Source organism: Cetorhinus maximus, chromosome 3 (assembly GCF_964194155.1).
Source record: "Cetorhinus maximus chromosome 3, sCetMax3.hap1.1, whole genome shotgun sequence".
Classification (NCBI taxonomy): domain Eukaryota; kingdom Metazoa; phylum Chordata; class Chondrichthyes; order Lamniformes; family Cetorhinidae; genus Cetorhinus; species Cetorhinus maximus.
In genome coordinates, this window is record NC_135881.1 from 45,690,009 (window position 1) to 45,709,028 (window position 19,020).

The following is a 19,020-nucleotide window of genomic DNA, read 5'->3' on the forward strand; positions in this document are numbered from 1 at the left end:
AAGTACTCATTGGGAACCCTGCCCACATCTTCAGCATCAATGCACAAGTTACGATGAACATCGCTGATAGGCCCTACCTTTTTCTTAGTTATCCTCTTGCTCTTAATGTACTGGTAAAACATCTTTGGGTTTTCTTTGATTTTACCTGCCAATAATTTTTCATATCCTCTCTTTGCTTTCCTAATTTCTATTTTTACTTCACCCTGTACTTTCTGTACTCCTCACTTCTTTCTACAGTATTAAGCTTTTTGTGACTGTCATAAGTTTTCTTTTTCTGCTTTATCTTACCCTGTATGCTTCTGAATAACCAGCGGGCTCTAGATTTGGCAGTACCACCCTTTTTCTTTGTGGGGACATGTCTACACTGTGCCTGGAAAATCTCGCTTTTGAATACCTCCCACTGATTTGACATTGTTTTCCCTTCTAGTAGATGTATCCAGTCCGCCTTCGCCAGTTTACCTCTCAGCTTTGTAAAATTTGTCATCCCCAATTTAGTACTTTTACTCCCGTTCCATCTTTGTCCTTTTCCATAATGATGCTAAATCTAACTATATTATGGTCACTATCTCCAAAATGGTCCCCCAATTGCTACTTCATCCACTTGCCCAACTTCATTTCCTAAGGCTAAATCTAGAATTACACCCCCTTCATTGGGCGTGTTACGTGCTGGCTGAAAAAGTTTTCTTGAATGCAGTTCAAGAATTTTGTGCCCTCTGTGCCCTTCACACTGTTCATATCCCAATTGATATTAGGGTAGTTGAAGTCTCCAACTATTACTGCCCTATTGTTTTTGCACTCAGAACTTTTCCTACATATTTGTTCTTCTAACTCAACTCCACTATTTGGGGGTCTATAGTACACTCCTAATAATGTGTTTGCCCCTTTTTTATTTCTGAGCTCAACCCATATGGCCTCATTGGGAGCTTCATTTAGTATATCATCCCTCCCCACAGCTGTAATTGTTTCTTTAACCAATAATGCTACACCCCCACCTTTTTTATCCCCCTCTCTATCCTGCCTGAAAACTCTGTATCCAGGGATGTTGAGCAGCTATTCTTGTCCTCTTTAAGGCAAGTTTCCATTATAACGATGATATCATGCTGCCATGTGTCTATCTGTGCCCTTAGTTCATTGATTTTTTTGCTATACTTCTTGCATTTACATATACACCCTTTAACACTGCCAAATTCATGTGCTGTACACTTTTTAACCAGTGCTACTGTCTTTCAGAGTCACTCACAAATTCTCCATCTCCTGTTGCCTGCTCTGAATTTGCCCTCAGGTTCTCAGCCTCCTGCCAATCTAGTTTAAATCTGCCCCCACCCTCCCACCCCCACTAGCAAATCTCCCTGCAAGGATATTCATCCCAGTCCTGTTCAGGTGTAGACCACCCAGCTTGTACAGGACCCACCTTCCCCAGAACCGGTCCCAATTCCTCAGAAATCTGATGCTCTCCCTCCCACACCAGCTTTCCAGCCATGCGTTCAATCACTGTATTCTCCTTTTTCTATACTCACTTGCATGTGGGACTAGGACTGATCTTGTGATTACTGCTTTAGAGGCCCTGCTTCGCAATCTCCTTTCTGGCTCCCTGAAGTCTGCTTTGAGGACCTCATCCCCTTTCCTACCTAAGTCATTGGCACCAACGTCAAAATTTTCATTCATGGGATTTGAAATTCCAATGTATTTAATTTTAGAATAAGCAGATCATGGCTTCATTAAAATAACCCACAGAGGAATTTGATACAACATGTTAATCAGTGATCTAAAAGTAGACAGCAGAGTAGCTCTGAGTACCCAAAAGGTTTTTAATGCTGAAAAGTTTTTTCACAACATTTTTATAGGTTTTAATCAGGTATTGTCCCTTTGTTGTACACCAGTGCTCACATTATTTTTCTTCATAAATTACTATTCCAATCCTTAGCGAGGCAAAATCAATTTTAAGTTTTAAGAGTTTTAAGAGGATAATTTTCATAAAAGGTCAATGAGGCAATGAATGAGTTTTAGACAGAATTCTGATTAATTTTGTATTTTATATACAATTTTGTGCTTCCCACTGTTAGTGTGCGGAGGATGAAGAAACACGTAATCTTGTAAGAGCTCATTCTGGACTGGGACCACTGGTCAAGCTTGTCAGCAAGTCTGATAATAAGGAGCTATTAGCTGCAGCCACGGGAGCTGTCTGGAAATGTGCCATCAACATGGAGAATGTAGAAAGGTATTGATTTCTTAAGACTGAGAAGCTTCAGTTCCAGAAGGACTCTGTTTCAATCAGATAAATATATTTCCATCATTTCTATCTGTTGCAACACTTTACAGGTTATGTAGCTCAAATAACATTGAGAATCATGGTGAGGAGAGAAATTATATTAATGTTTATTTTTATAGGGTATTCAATTTATGATTTTTCTGGCTATAGTAAACAAAGCCAAATATTAATATATTAAAAAGACATGAAGAATTTTCCCTGTTGAGAATGGGGCATATAGTAGAAATGTGATTTTTAACTCTGTTCTGTAAGGGTAAACTATAACCTCATGGCAGGGCATATCCACCACTCTACCATTACCATCAAGCTGAGGGATCAACCCTGGTTCAATGAAGAGTGCAGGAGGGCATGCCAAGAGCAGCACCAGGCATACCTAAAAATGAGGTGTCAACCTGGTGAAGCTACAAGCAGGACTTTTTTTTAATTCATTCACGGGATGTGGGCTTTGCTGGCTGGGCCAGCATTTATTGCCCATCCCTAGTTGCCCTTGAGAAGGTGGTGGTGAGCTGCCTTCTTGAACTGCTGAGTGTCAGTGAGCAGGTTACTGCATACTTGCATGCCCAACAGTGCAAGCAGCATGCGATAGAGCTAAGCAATTCCACAACCAAAGAATCAGATCTAAGCTCTGCAGTCCTGCCACATCCAGTCGTGAATGGTGGTGGACAATTAAACAACTCACTGGAGGAGGAGGCTCCACAAATATCCCCATCCTCAATGATGGGGGAGCCCAGCACATCAGCGCAAAGATAAGATTGAAGCATTCACGACAATCTTCAGCCGGAAATGCCGAGTGGATGGTCCATCTCGGCCACCTCCTGAGGTCTCCAGCATCACAGTACTGAAGATGTGCTCCAGAACTAGCCTTGCCCCTAGCCAAACACTGGCATCTACCCAGAAATGTAGAAACCCGCTCACTGACACTCAGCTATTGACCTCATTACAGCCTTGGTCCAAACATGGACATAAGAGCTGAACTCAAGAGGTGAGAGGCAGTATAAGGGCATCTGGCATAGCAAGGGATAAATCGGGATTAGGAAACAGTACCACCTGCAGTATGATGTGAAGAGACACATGACCTGAGACTAGACTCAGTTGGGGGCCAGACAGAGACCAATGTAGAAGCAGGCATGGAGTTAGCTGTATATATGTACATAGTTAAGTGCTATCAATAAACAGTTAATGTTCAACCATATTAGCCTCAGTACCTCTTTGTGAAACCTACTGGATAGACAACATACAACAAAATACATCAAGGCAGCACTTGACCAATTATGGCTTCAAGGAGCCCTAGCAAAATAGGAGTCAATGAGAATCAGGGGAAAATCACTCTACTGGTTGGAGTCACACCAAGCACAAAGGAAGATGGTTGTGTTTGTTTGAAGTCAATCATCTCAGTCCCAGGAGATCACTGCAGGAGCTCCCCAGGGTGGTGTCCTTGCTGAATCATCTTCAGCTGTTTCATCAATGACCTTCCTTCCATTGTAAGGTCAGAGGTAGTGATGTTCATAGATGATTGCACAATGTTCAGCACCATTTGTGACTGCTCAGATACTGAAGCAGCCCATGTCCATATGCAGCAAGACCTGGGCAACAGTCAGGCTTGGGCTGATAAGTGGCAACGAACATTCATGCCACATTGGTGCCAGGCAATGACCATCTTCAACAGAAGAGAATCCAACCATCTCCCTTTGACATTCAATGGCATTACCATTATTGAATCCTCCATTATCAACATCCTGGGAGGTTACCATTGACCAGAAACTGAACTAGGTGAGCCATATAACTACTGTGGCTACAAGAGCAGGCCAAAGGCTGAGAATTCTGCAGAGAGTAACTCACCACCTGATTCCCCAAAGCCTGCCCACCGTCTACAAGGCACAAATCAAAAGTGTGATGGAATACTCTTCACTTGCCTGAATAAGTGCAGCTTCAACAGCACTTGATGCTTGACACTATCCAGGACAAAGCAGCCCGCTCGATTGGCACCCAATCCACCACCTTCAACTTTCACTCCTTCCACCGCCAATGTACAATGGCAGCAGTGTGTACCATCTACAAGATGCATTGCAGCAACTCACCAAGGCTCCTTCAACAACGCCTTCCCAACCTGCAACCTCTACCACCTAGAAGGACAAAGGCAGTAGATACATGGGAACACCATCACCTGCAAGTTTTCCTCCAAGTCACACATCATCCTGATTTGGAACTATATTGCTTCACTGTCACTGGGTCAAAATCCTGGAACTCCCCCCTTAACAGCATTACATGGACTGCAACAGTTCAAGAAGATGGCACACCAGCACTTTCTCAAGGGCAATTAGGAATGGGCAATGAATGCTGGCCTAGCCACAACACCCACATCCAATGAGCGAATGAAATAAAAGATACTGGCCAGAATTTAGACCTTGATTTAGACCGGCTCAGCGGCGGGCGGGCAGCCGAACTCCACCAACAAAATGGGGCCAGCCGCCATTTTGAGTGGGCAGGCCAGTTAAGGCTTGCCCAGCGGCCTGCCCGACGGGAAGTGCTATGCACTTCCTGTGCGGGGGGGAGGGATTCCCCATCTGTCAAAGTGCGCTCTTTCGCGCGCAATGCTCCCTGAGACTAAGTGCTGTCTCAGGGAGAGCGCTGAATGTTTAAAAAACTTTAAAAATAGAGAAAGAAAAACATTATTAACATGTCCCACTCATGTGACACTGTCACACGAGATGGGGCATGTTAATAAATATGAGTGAAACTTTAATAAACTTTTTAAAAACTGAGGTGAAACCTCATCCCGCCAGTGAATGAGGTTTTATCTTTATTCAGAAGCCCGCTGGGGCTCCTGGCGTACCCGCCAGCCTTAAGGTTGGACGGGCAGGTCTTTCAATGAGCTTAATGATCCTGTCAATGGCCTCAATTGGCCATTGACAGGTCAGCGGGTGGACAGCTGATTTCGCTGTCCGCCCGCCTTCCTAAAAATTTAAATGGACAGGGATGACTTTGGGGGTTCCTCCCGACGTCATCCTGCGTCACTTTCCTGTCGGCGAGCGGGCCCCGCCCTCAAATCGCCGATGGGAAAATTCTGGCCACTGGGTGCATCGTTAGTTCAGAACACTGCTGAGTTTTTTGGACAGTCAGTCTTGTTGTATGCTGTCTATTCAGTAGGTTTCACAAAGAGGTTCTGAGGCTTGTATGGTTGAACATTAATTGTTTATTGATAGCACATAACTATGTACATATATAAAGCTAAATCCATTTCATGCCCATTGCATTACTGCCAGCCCTCATTTTAATCATGCAGTTCTTTCAGTTGGCTGAAGAGTCCACCAGAGTCAGACATAGGCCTCTTGAATAAATGGAAATCGGAGTTCTTTGATGCAAATAGGATCCTAATGCCATTTTAACAGGAAATCATTTGTACCACCCTGTATGCAACTGGACAATGAAACCAAGAGGGATTGGTCTCTTGGAGTCACTGAAGCAATAGTTAAAAGGATGCTTAACTACAGGTTATTGGATCACAGATTTTGTGGGCCATTGTGATGTTTGGAGTGCCAGGAAAGTTTTCAGTTTCCATTTTGCTTCATTCTGACATTTTTGCTTCTCTTATTCTGAATAAGCTCTGTCTATGCCTGCCTTCATAAAGAAAAGGCTCCTAAGATGTCAAAAATTATCCACATTTTCAAGGATCTCATTGTTGATATTAACCGCGTTGATTAAAATCAATGGTGAGATGGTTGAAAGAGGATCTTAGTTTCCTGAATGCAAAACTATTCAGCATTCCCATTTTTCTTGCCTCCAATGTGCAAGCTCAGCCTTCGGCTGACTGAAGACCAGGATCTTAAACCTGAGACTAAGGTCATGGTTTACTGGGCAGCTGCGATCCTTACGCTCCTATATGCTTCGAAGACTTGGACAACCTACAGCACACATTTCAAAACATTGCAAAAGTACTATCAGCAGTGCCTTTACAAGATCCTCCAAATCCAGTGGCAGTCCAACAGCAGTATCCTCTCTCAAGCCAACATGTCCAACATCACTCAAAATCAGCTCCGCTGGGCAGGACATGTTGTTTGTATGCTTGACATCAGACTCCCATAGCAACTTTTCTACTCTGAACTCGGCCATGGCAGGAGACTCCCAGGAGGACATCGGAAACACTTTAGAGATATCCCTTAAAGTATCCCTGGAGAGATCAAACATCTGCGCCAACTCATGCGAGTTGCTGACTTGTGATTGACCAAAATGGAGAAGGTTTATTTGGAAAGGCATCAAACACATCAAGAGACTTTGTTGAGTCCATATGGAGGCAAAATTGCAGTGTTGAAAAGAGTGCACAGACATCCAAACATCTCATCTGCCCACCCCTTCAAGCTCCAGTTAGAAGAGAGTTTGCATATGACGCATTGGACATATCAGCCACCTCAGAACCCATCAAACTGGAGTGGAAGAAAGTCACCCTCAATCCCGAGAGATTTTCTGCTGCTTACTATGGATGTAGTTAATACCAGTTTCGTTTGAACGGAGGAAAAGGAAAATTACTTGCCATTTTAATTCTCTGGTCTACTTCCCCATTCGGACCTCTCTGTCCTCGGAGTCCTACATTGTTTCAATGAAGCTCAGCATAAGCTCGAGGAAGTGATATTGGAAATTATGGAGGCACTGGCCATAATTTTTCAATCTTCCATAGACTCAGGGGTGGTGTCAGAGGACTGGAGAATTGAAAAAGTTACACCCTTGTTAAAAAAGGGAGTAAAGATAAGCCCAGCAACTACAGACCAGTAAGTTAAACTTTGGTGGTGCAGAAACTTCTATAAACAATAATTTGGCACAGAATTAATAGTCACATGGACAAATACGGATTAATTAAGGAAAGCTAGCATGGATTTCTTAAGGAAAAATCATGTTTAACGATGCTTGGAGTTTTTGAAGAGGTAATGGAGAGGGTTGAAGAGGGTAATGATCATGGTGTACATGGACTTCCAAAAGGCATTTGATACAGTGCCACACAACAGACTTGTGAGTAAAGCTTTGGCTCATGGAATAAAAGGGACAGCAGCAACATGGATACAAAATTGGCTGAGTGACAGGAAACAGAGAATAGTGGTTGATGGATGTTTTTCGGGCTGGAGGAAGGTTTGCAGTGGAGTTCCCCAGCAGTCAGTGTTGGGACCCTTGCTTTTCCTATATATATTAATGACTTAGACCTTGGTGTACAGGGCACAATTTCAAAATTTGTGGATGATGCGACTTGTAAGCATTGTGAACTGTGAAGACGATAGTGTAGAACTTCAAAAGGACATAGACAACTTGGTGGAATGGTCGGAAAGGTGTCAAATGAAGTTCAGTGCAGAGAAATGTGAAGTGATTCATTTTGGTAGGAAGAACATGGAGAGACAATATCAAGTAAATGATACAACTCTAAAGAGGGTGCAGGAGCAGATGGACCTGGGTACACATATGCATAAGTCATAGAAGATGGCAGGATAGGTTGAGAGTGTGGTTAATAAAGAATGCAGTATCCTAGGCTTTATTAATAGGGGCTTTGGGTATAAGAGAAAAAATGTTATGTTGAACTTGTATAAAACACTAGTTCAGCCTCAGCTGGAGTATTATAACATGTCCTGAGCACCACACTTTAGGAAGGATGTGAAGGCATTGGAGGGAATGCAGAAAAAAAATCACAATTACGGCTCCAGGGAGGAGAACTTCAGTTATGAAGATAAATTGGAGAAGTTAGGAATGTTTTCCTTGAAGAAAAGAAGGCTGAGAGCAGATTTGATAGAAATATTCAAAAACATAAGGGTCCTGGACAGTGTAGATAGGGATTAACTATTCCCAGATTTAAAATAATTGGCAAAAGAAGCAAAAGTGATATGAACCATAGAACCATAGAACACTACAGCACAGAAAAACAGGCCATTCGGCCCTTCTAGTCTGTGCCGAAATGTTATTCCGCTAGTCCCATTGACCTGCACCCAGTCCATAACCCTCCAGACCTCTCCCATCCATATATCTATCCAATTTATTCTTAAAACTTAAGAGTGAGCCCGCATCTACCACATCAGATGGCAGCTCGTTCCACACTCCCACCACTCTCTGAGTGAAGAAGTTCCCCCTAATGTTCCCCCTAAACCTTTCTCCTTTCACCCTAAAGTCATGTCCTCTTGTGTTTATCTCTCCTTATCTAAGTGGAAAGAGCCTACTCGCATTTACTCTGTCTATATCCTTCATAATTTTGTAAACTTCTATCAAATCTCCCCTCATTCTTCTACGCTCCAAGGAATAAAGTCCTAACCTGTTTAATCTTTCCCTGTAACTCAACTCCTGAAGACCTGGCAACATCCTAGTAAATCTTCTCTGCACTCTTTCAATCTTACTGATATCCTTCCTGTAGTTAGGCGACCAGAACTGCACACAATACTCCAAAGTTGGCCTCACCAATGTCTTATACAACAGTGAAGCCCAACGCAAACTGGAGGAACAGCACCTCATCTTCCGACTAGGCACTTTACAGCCTTCCGGGCTGAATATTGAATTCAACAACTTTAGATCTTAAACTCCCCCTCCCCCCATCCCCACCCCGTTTCTTCCCCCCCCCCCACTTTTTTTATTTTTCAATAATTTATATAGATTCTTCTTTCCCCACCTATTTCCATTATTTTTAAATCTAAACTAAAACCTTGTTAGTCTTTCCACCCCACCCCCACTAGAGCTGTACTTTGAATATCCTGTCTTCCATTCTTAATTAGCACTTTTCTCAGACAAATGTCACCACCTTCGACACCTCTTTGACCCTTTTGTCTGTGACATCTTTTGATTATCTGCTCATCTCCACAATCACCACACCCTCAATGTGTCTCTCCCTCCCCCCCCCCCCCCAACCACCTTAAACCAATTTATATTTCTCCCTTCTTCTAACTATGCTTCAGTTCTGCCGAAGGGCCATGAAGGCTCGAAACGTTAACTGATTTCTTCTCCGCCGATGCTGCCAGACCTGCTGAGTTTTTCCAGGTAATTCTGTTTTTGTCTTATACAACCTCACCATATCATCCCAACTCCTATACTCAATACTTTGATTTATGAAGGCCAGTATGCCAAAAGCTTTCTTTACAACCCTGTCTACCTGTGAAGCCACTTTCAGGGAATTATATATCTGAACTCTGAGATCCCTTTGTTCCTCCGCACTCCTCAGTGCCCTACCATTTACAGTGTATGTCCTACTTTGCTTTGTCCTTCCAAAATGCAACACCTCACACTTTTCTGCATTAGAAAAACTGAAGAAAAACTTCTTCAGCAGCAAGTGGTTGCGGTCTGGAATTTACTGCCTGACAGTGTGGTGAAGGCAGGTTTAATCAAAGCATTCAAAAGGGAATTAGACTGTTATCTAAAAGGAAGAATGTACAGGGAGAAGGCACGAGAATGGGACTCATTCGGAGAGCTGGTGCAAACACAATGGGTCAAATGGCATCCTTCTGTGCTATAATAATTCTGTAAAGATGACCACTTCATCTTTCGCTCAGGCACTTTGCATCCTCCAGTCGCAACACTGAGTTCAACAATTTCAGATCATAATCTCTGCTCCCTTTTTTGTTTTTGCATGGGCTATCTCTTGGTAATGATTCTGCATTTTCCCATTTACACTTCGCCCAGGCGCATCTTTTGTTTCTTTACTGCACCATTTCCACCCTTATTTTGCTTTGCACCTACCCTCTTTTGCAATTTAATCCCTCCTGCCTTCTACTCTATCACAGACCTTCCTTTTTGTTCTTTTTCTCCACTCCCTCTTTTTCTTGCTTTTACACGTGCTTTAAAACTATTACATCTCTAACGTTTGCCAGTTCTGTTTCTCTGTCCACAGATTCTGCAAGACCTGCTGGGTATTCCAGCATTTTCTGTTTTAAATTCATATTTTCCAACATCCACATTATTTTGCTCTTCTACCACTCTATTGTTGTACAACTACTTTCCATTCACAGAAACAGAATCATGCAAGTTTGTGCAGGTTACCCTGGCAGCTGTCATGGTGCATTTATCCTGTGACACATAACCATCCCCTCAATGTGCAACCCTTCTACAAACATGACAGGATGGCTGTTGACGAACAAATGATACCCCTACATATGGCTCATGATAAACACTCCACTACCCATCACGCCTGAGCAACACAGGCATAGTCATATCCATGGTACCTCCAGGATGGTTATTGACCACAACAACAGGCTGCTGAAGCAAATTTCCAAGTGTCAGTATAGATCAGGGAAGCTTCTGCAATATGCACCGCAAAACTCCTTCAGCATCATAGTTTTTTGCTGGATTCTTAACAAACTAGTGACAAAGAAAGCCCTATATTGGAGAGGTACAGCAACAATCTTAAGCTAAAAAGACTTGAAGGAGTTGGGAAGAAGTAGAATATAGAGGACTATCTCAACACCTTACAGGAAGGGATGTGAAGGATGAGTTAATTGCTCAGTGATTCCAGTGAATTGCTCATTCCGCTGTTCTGAAAACTTACATAACATCCCTTAACATCTCTTTGCACTAACAGGACGGAATCTTATTTCTTTTGAAAATATTCTTCCTTTGGGAACAAATGCAACTCTTGTTCTTGACAGTCTGTCAACCTGCGAGATCTTTCTGGAGACAGCCATTAAGAGACCATCTCCTGGAGCCTCATGCAATTAAGGATGACAGGCGGGTTCCTGAGGTTGCAGGCTCAATCAGGGTGCCTGCAGATTTGGAATGCTAGCAGCCCCATTGGAAGAGGCAGCAAGGAGAGCGCGAGGGTGCCTCAACATGGAGTTACTCGTGGAGGCATAAAACAAAATTAAAAATGATGAGTGCCAAAAGTGGCTTGCCTCTTGGAGTGGAGGGGAAACCCCTCTGGTGTATCTGTTTGGGCCGTAGGTGTGGCGGCATTGAAGCATGGAGTCTCCCACTATGTTGGTCACCTGGCCTGCCGCCAGGAGGCTGCCTCCATTGAGCTGCTAGGCTCGACAGCTCACAGGAGGCCACTCTGCTGCCAGGAAGATTCTGGTAGTTTTCCCATTCCCGTAATTATCCCCATAATTGGTTATTATTGGCCACTGGCCTCCAGCAAAGTTTCCCGAAGGTGGGAACGCAATGGGCTGCTGACTTGACGTCGAAAGTTCTGCTTTCCTTCCCAGTCAAGCCTCTAATCCCACCTCAATGGGTCTCAAAAGATTCTGTCTAAAGACTCAGGTAACATGTTAAACCAAAGCCCTGTCTGTCCTCTCAGGCTGATAGAAAAGTTCGCATGGAATTAATTTGAAGAACAGTAGAGTTTTCCCTGGTGTCCTGGCCAATATTTATCCCTCCATCAATATCACTAGAGTAAATCATCCATTACCTTGTTGTTTGTATTAGATGCTGTCATTCCTACATTACAACAGTGATCATACTTCATAAAAGTCCTTCATTTGATGTAAAGTGCTTTGGGCACAGTAATTTGAGGTCATGAAAGGCACAAAATCAACACAAGCCCTTTCTTCTTTCTTTACGTCTTCACAACTCCCTTAATTCTGCTTTAAAGAACATGGGCCAGGATTTTGTTCTCGTCGGGCGGGCCCAGCGGGAAGCTGACCGCCGCCCACGTTCGGGGCCCAACCGCAATTTCACACTGGCGGGCCAATTAAGGCACAGAGCTGCCTCAGGGAGATGAAGATTTTAAAAATTAAAAATAAGGACCTTTAAAATGTTACAAAACATGCCCCCTCATGTAACTCTGTGACATGAGGGACATGTCATTAATGAAATGTTAAAATTTTAATTTAATTTTTAATAGCTGTTGGAAACTTCATCCCGACTGTGGATGAAGTTTCCTTAAAAATCCAAAGGCCGCTTGGCTTTTTTGCCTGCAGTGAAAAATTTAATTCAATTATTACTTTAATGGCATTAATAGATCTTTTAATTGTTGGCGGGCATGCTGCTGACTCCCGCGCATGCCCGCTGATCAAAATATCATGCGAGTGCGTGATGACATCAGGACGCTCACCCGACGTCATCATGCGCCATTTTACACTCGTTCGGGTCGGGCACCCGCCCAACGAGCTAAAAATTCTGGCCATGGAAATCATTCAGCTAACTTACACATCAATGACATGGTAACAATGCAAACTCTGAAGCTGTTATGAATCCACACTGCAGTTTAAAGTGACATACGAGATCAAGATTAATTTAATTCCAACACAATAATTGTTCTTTATTCATTTCCCACCCAAGTGTTACCTATGATACCTATCATAAGATCATAAGAAATAGGAGCAGAAGTAGACCATTCAGTCCATGGAGCATGCTCCACCATTCAATAAGATCATGACTAATCTGATTGTGACCTTTACTACACTTTCCTGTTTGCCCCCATAATCATTGATTCCCTTGTCGATTAAAAATCTGTCCAACACAGCCTTGTATATATTCAGATGACCCAGCCTCCACTGCACTGGAAGAGAACTCCAAAGATTAACAATCCTCTTGGGTGGAATTTTACAGCCCCATTGCAGCAGGGGCATGTCCATAAAATGCGGCGAGCCATTCAAAAGTCCATTGACTTCAGCGGAACCGTAAAATCCCGCCATCGTAAAATTCCACCCCTCCTCATCTCGGTCTTGAATGGGAGACCCCTTATTTTGAAACTAGTCCCCTAGTTCAAGATTCCCCAAGAGCGGAAACATCCTATCAGCATCTACCTTGCTCAACCTTTCTTCATAAGGCAATCCCTTCACCCTAGGAACCAGCCTAGTGAACTCTCTCTGAACTGCTTCCAATGCAAGTATATCCCTCCCTAAGTAAGGAGACCAAAACTCTAGTACTCTAGGTGCAATCTCAACAATGCACTATTCAGTTGTAGCAAAACTTCCCTACTTTTATGTTCCATTCCCCTTGCAATAAAGGCCATTTGCCTTCCTAATTACTTGCTGTACCTGCATGCTAACTTTTGTTGATTCATGTGCAAGGACTCTGTTGTGATTCTAGATCAGACCCCCAAGTTTTTGGTTCAATCCAGTTAGGGATCAATAACTTTTTGTTTTAGGTAGGCAAAGTTTGAGATTCAAGACACTTGCTGAGTGAATAAAGCCGCAAGATTCCACGGGTTTTGAACAAAAAAAAACTTTACTACACAGGGTCAGAAAGATAGAACAATGTACAATATCATTCTTATGCTCTGACATTCAGAGTAAGTATGAGGTACAGGTGAGTTAACAAGCCAATTGTGGTCGAACACACCACCCTACACAATAAATGGCAGATGTGACCAAGACAGAGTTCATGGATTTCTCAACAATCCACCCAGACATCAGTAACACTGTGAGGCAACCAATCTCACTGAAACCCTGTCTGTCTCACGAGGGATTCTAGTATTCACCTTCGAAGATCTCGCCTTGGAATTCTCTCTAAAAAGTTACTCCAACTCAGACAGCATTAATGGTGGCCCACCTCATAGTGTTTCAAGCTCATTTCCCAAGATTCCGCTACCCTGGATTCCCCAGTATGAATCCAAGCATCAACTCACAAACACAACTTCAGATCTATGGCCGTGCGAGCAGAAGACTACTGTTCCAAAGGGGTACCTTTGCCTCTATGGCCCACAACATGGAGTCACCAACCTTCGGCTGCTTTTTTGGATCTTCAGGGTTTCTCCTGAGCCCTGTTAAATTACCAGAGCTTCCCCTGAGCTCTCATCACTTAAAGTCTGCTACATGCAGCTCCTTCCTTATTTGGAGCCTTTTTTCCCTGCTTCTCCCTTTTTAACTGAACTGGGTCCTCTTCCTGTCGATGTCCCCTCTCTGGCGTTCTTCTTTTGCGACCTCTCTCTGCTCCTTCTCCCTATCCCTTGCCTTGGACTCTTCTCTATGGAACTTGGCTCCCTGTCACCTGAGCCAGGTTTTCGCGTTATTCTTCTTCTTGCACAGGCGCGTTGGGCCCAAAGAAAGTAAAAATGTTGTTCTGTGCATGTGCAACCCGCCCCCGGTCTACGCATGCGCAAAGCTCTGAGGTCCATCAGGAATTGAAGTTCCCAACCTCTGCGTTCAACGTTAAGGTAAGTTTGGTTTTCATAACAACACCCAGATCTCTTTGTAACACTGCATTCTGTAGTCTCTCTCTATTTAAATAATATTCTGCTTTTCTATTCTTCCTGCCAAATTGGACAACATCACATTTTCACACAAGGGATAGCAATATCCCTTTGCAGGCTCTTTTATGTTCTCCTCACAACCTGCTCTCCTATCTGTCTTTGTATCATCGGCAAATTTGGCCACAATGCAGTTGGTCCCTTCATCCCTTCATCCAAATCATTAATGCAGATTGTAAATAGTTGAGGCCCCAGCACTGATCTCTGTGGCACTCCACTAGTTACAGCTTTCCAACCTGAAAATGACCAGTTTATCCCGACTCTCCGTTTCCTGTTCATTAGACAATCATCTATCCATGCTAATATATCACCCTCAACACAAAGCTTTTTTTTGTGCAGTAACCTCTTATATGGCCCCTTATCAAATGCCTTTGAGAAATCCAAATGCACTACATCTACTGGTTTCTCCTTTATCCACCCTGCTTTTTACATCCTCAAGGAACTCTAATATAATTGTCAATTGCCATTTCCCTTTCATAAAACCGTGATGACTCTGCCTGATTGTATTTGCTGATGATACAAAGATAGGTAGGATTTTCTAAATGTCCTTCTATTACCTACTTAATAATGGATTCTACCATTTTCTCCAAAGACAAACGTTAGACTAACTAGCTTCTAACTAATCTCTATCTTCCTGCTTTCTGTCTCCCTCCTTTCTTGTATAGTTGTGCTACCTTTGTGCTTTTCCAATCCGCTGGGACCTTTTTAGAACCTAGGGAATTTTGAAGGATTACAGCCAGTGCAGCTGCTTCTTTTAAGGCCTTAGGATGTAGACCATCAGGTCCCAGGGACCTGTCAGCCTTTAGTCCTATTAGTTTTCCTAGTACTTTTTCTCTAGTAATCATGATTGTTTTAAGTTCCCCTGTCCCTTTTGCCCCTTGCTTTTCTACTAGCCTCACTCTCTCAGGGACCAGTGCTCACTTTATCTACTCTTTTTCGTTTTATATACTTGTAGAAGCTTTTACTGTCTGTTTTTATATTTCTTGCGAGTTTTATCTCATTCTCCAATTTCTCCCTCTTTTTAAGTAATCTTTGCTGATTTCTAAATTTTTCCCAATCCTCTGGACTACTACTAATCTTTACAGCATTTCTTTCATGTTGATACAATCTTTAACTTCCTTAGTTATGTTATGATATGGCAGGTGGTATTTGCCAGGCTGACTAAATCCACAAGGGAAACTTGGCAACGCTATCACAATGATTTTGCAATTTATATTTATTACGAGAAGGTTTGTGCACTGAAGTCAGAAGTAATGAGTCCACTACCACCTTTAGCGATTTTAAAGATTAAATTAAAACATTTATTAACAAAAGAAGAAAAGAACTTAAAGACACGCACAAGATTACAGTTACACAGTTATAACAGTTCCCAAAATTTCTACTTAACCAAACTCCCGACTATACACCCCCTTTAAGGCAACAGTCCAAGTAGATTCCAAATTTATAAAGTCATCCAGCAATTTTACTACCGGACAATGGACTTCCAAAGGCTTTTAACACAATTTTAGTTACTGGAGCAGCAAACTTCTTCAGGGTGACTAGAGGCTTTTTCCCCCAAGTCTGTTTCACACAGTCATCTTTCAAGATCTCACATGGCCACACCTCACACAGCCTCCCATCCTTCTTTAAATATATTTCTCCCTTTTTGATCTGTAAATCCTATTGTTTCAACTTGTCTTTAGAAATTACTTTTCCCAGAATATAAAAATCTTTCATGTTATCATTATGGCCAGCACTTTTGGGGAAAATCCATGTCTCTTTGAAAATCAAACACTTCTCCACTTATCTAAAAATGCAAATTTCATTCACACTGTATCTACTGACCTCATCCTAGCTTTACTCATCTCCATTTTAAATGCCTGTTTTACACCTCACTTCCTTGACAATTTATACCTTGCAGTCTTCCAGTCTCCAGCCCAATTAAATCAGCCACACACACAGAACCGCACACACACACAAACATAAACCTGCTTTAAAATATCCTACAGTAATTTCAGGGGAAATAGAAACAGAAAACACTGGAGACTCAGCAGGTCTGACAGCATCTGTGGAGAGAGAAACAGAGTTAATGTTTTGAGTTCGTATGACCCTTCTTCAGAGCTTTTGCGTTTATCAGGAAAAATAGGATAGTTTCTTGACAGTTAGTCACAGATGTTGCGTCTTTTTCATGAAGTCTTTCTTTCTCAATGAAATACATCTTTGTGAAGAGTTATGAACTATCTCCTTCAATGCTGTCAACTCTGTTTCTCTCTCCACAGATGCTGTCAGACCTGCTGAGTTTCCAGTGTTTTCTGTTTCTATTTTTCCTGATATTACTGTAGGATATTTTAAAACAGGTTTATGTTTGTGTGTGTGTGCGGTTCTGTGTGTGTGGCTGATTTAATTGGGCTGGAGACGGGTAGACTGCAAGGTTTAAATTATCAAAGAAGTGAGGTGTAAAACAGCATTTAAAATGGAGATGAGTAAAGCTAGGGTGAGGTCAGTAGATACAGTGTGAATGAAATTTGCATTTTTAGATAAGTGGAGAAGTGTTTGATTTTCAAAAGGACATGGATTTTCCCCATCATCTTACCTTTTAACTTACTTCCTATTCCACTTTAGCCAATTCTGTTTTCATACCCTTACAAATGTCTTTATTACATTTCTCACACTCAAATTGAATTTGAAATTCTATGTTATGATCACTCCTACCTGGAGGATCCTTTACTATGAGCTCATTAATTAATCCCGCCTTTTAAAAAGTTTTCAGTCCTAAAATACCTTTTTCCCCTGGTTTGTTCCAGAACATATCGCTCTAAGAAACTGTCCCAAATATACTGCATTAACTCATCCTCCAGACTACCTTTGCCAATTTGATTCATCCAATCCATATGAAGGTTAAAATCTCCCATGATTATTGCAATACCTTTCTTGAAAACCCCCATTATTTCTTGACTTACACTCTGCCCTACAGTTTAGTTACCGTTGGGTGCCTATAAACTACTCCTCACGTGGCTTCTTTCCTTTCCCGTTTTTCTTCTCATCCAAACTGATTCTATATCTTGATCTTCCGAACCAATATCATTTCTCACTACCGTACTGATCTCAACCTTGATTAAAAAAACTACCTTACCTCTTTATCCTTTCTTTAAGTCCTTCCAAAATGTCAAATACCCTTGAATATTCAGGCCCCAGCTATGGTCACTTTGCAATCATGGCTGGGATTTTCGGGCCCCGTTGTGGGCGGGACACGCCGCAGGCGAGGCGGCGCCCCAGCCAGAAGTCCATTAACTTGCGGCAGGACCGGAAGATTGCGGTGGCGGGCGGGTGCGGAAAATCCCGCCCCATGTCTCTGTAATGGCTATCATATCACATTAATTTATTTCTATTTGTGCTATCAATTCATCCATCTTGTTATGAATGCTGCGTGCATTCAGATAAAGAGCCTTTATTCTGTTTTTTTTACCATTTTTCCCTACGCTGACCTTATTTGTTGGTGCACTCTTATGTTTGTACGCTCTGTCTCTTCCTGTCACACTCTGGTTATCATTACCCATATCACTACCCTGCAGTGTTTCTTTGTTCTTTCTCTCTGACTTTCCAAATCCCCCCTCACGTGAACCCTCCCCTCCACTATTTAGTTTAAAGTGCTCCTACAGCCCTAACTATACTATTTGCCAGCACATTGGTCCCTCTTTACCCAGTACATCCTCCTCTTTTGCCAATGCCCAATGAATCAAAAACCATTTCTCCCACACTAATTTTTGAGTCATGTATTCAGCTCTTTGATCTTAGTTGCCCTGTGCCAAAATGCTTGTGACTGAGATAGTAATCCAGGGATTATTACCTTTATGGTTCTGCTTTTTACTTTAATCCCTAGCTGCTCATACTCCCTCAAAAGAAACTCTTTCTTACTCCTACCTATGTTATTGGACCCACGTGGACTACGACAACTGGATCCTTCCTCTCCCACTCAAAGTTGCTCTCCAACCCCAAGGAGATATCCTTAACGTTGGCACCAGACAGGCAACACATTATTTGGCACTCACACTCTCAGCTGCAGAGAAAAATATCCACTCCTCTAATTATACTTTCTCCTACTGCAACTACATTCTTTTTTACATCCCCCCCCCCCCACCCCCCACTTGAATGGCCACCTTCTTCAAGGTCACACCACCACATTCTCAAGGGCAATTAGGGATGGGCAATAAATGCTGGCCTAACCAGCGATGCCCGCATCCCATGAACGAATAAAAAATTAACCGCCTGCACCACAGTCCTGTGGTCAGTTTGCTTACTGTTCCTGTAGTCCCTGATCTCGTCCACACAAGCTGCAAGAGCCTCGAACCTGTTGAACAATTGCAGTGCTGAGGCTCCTCCACAGCTACTTTTATTGTCCACCACCATTCATGACTGGATGTGGCAGGACTGCAGAGCTTAGATCTGATCTGTTGATTGTGGGATCGCTTAGCTCTGTCTATTGCATGCTGCTTCTGCTGTTTGGCATGCAAATAGTGTTGTAGTTTCACCAGGTTGACACCTTATTTTTAGGTATGTCTGGTGCTGCTCCGGGCATACTCTTACTGTGCTTTCCATTAAACCAGAGTTGATCCCGTGGCTTGATGGTAATGATACA

General features: G+C 42.6%; 1 protein-coding gene across 1 annotated transcript in view; it reads left to right on the forward strand.

The window, feature by feature from the left end:
* The window catches only part of odad2 (outer dynein arm docking complex subunit 2), a 388,707-nt gene that overhangs the window by 234,756 nt on the left and 134,931 nt on the right, over positions 1 to 19,020 (forward strand). The window contains exon 15 of the mRNA XM_078535576.1: positions 2,064 to 2,218. Coding sequence (XP_078391702.1) covers positions 2,064 to 2,218 — 155 coding nt within the window. The remainder of the gene's footprint in view (positions 1 to 2,063; positions 2,219 to 19,020) is intronic.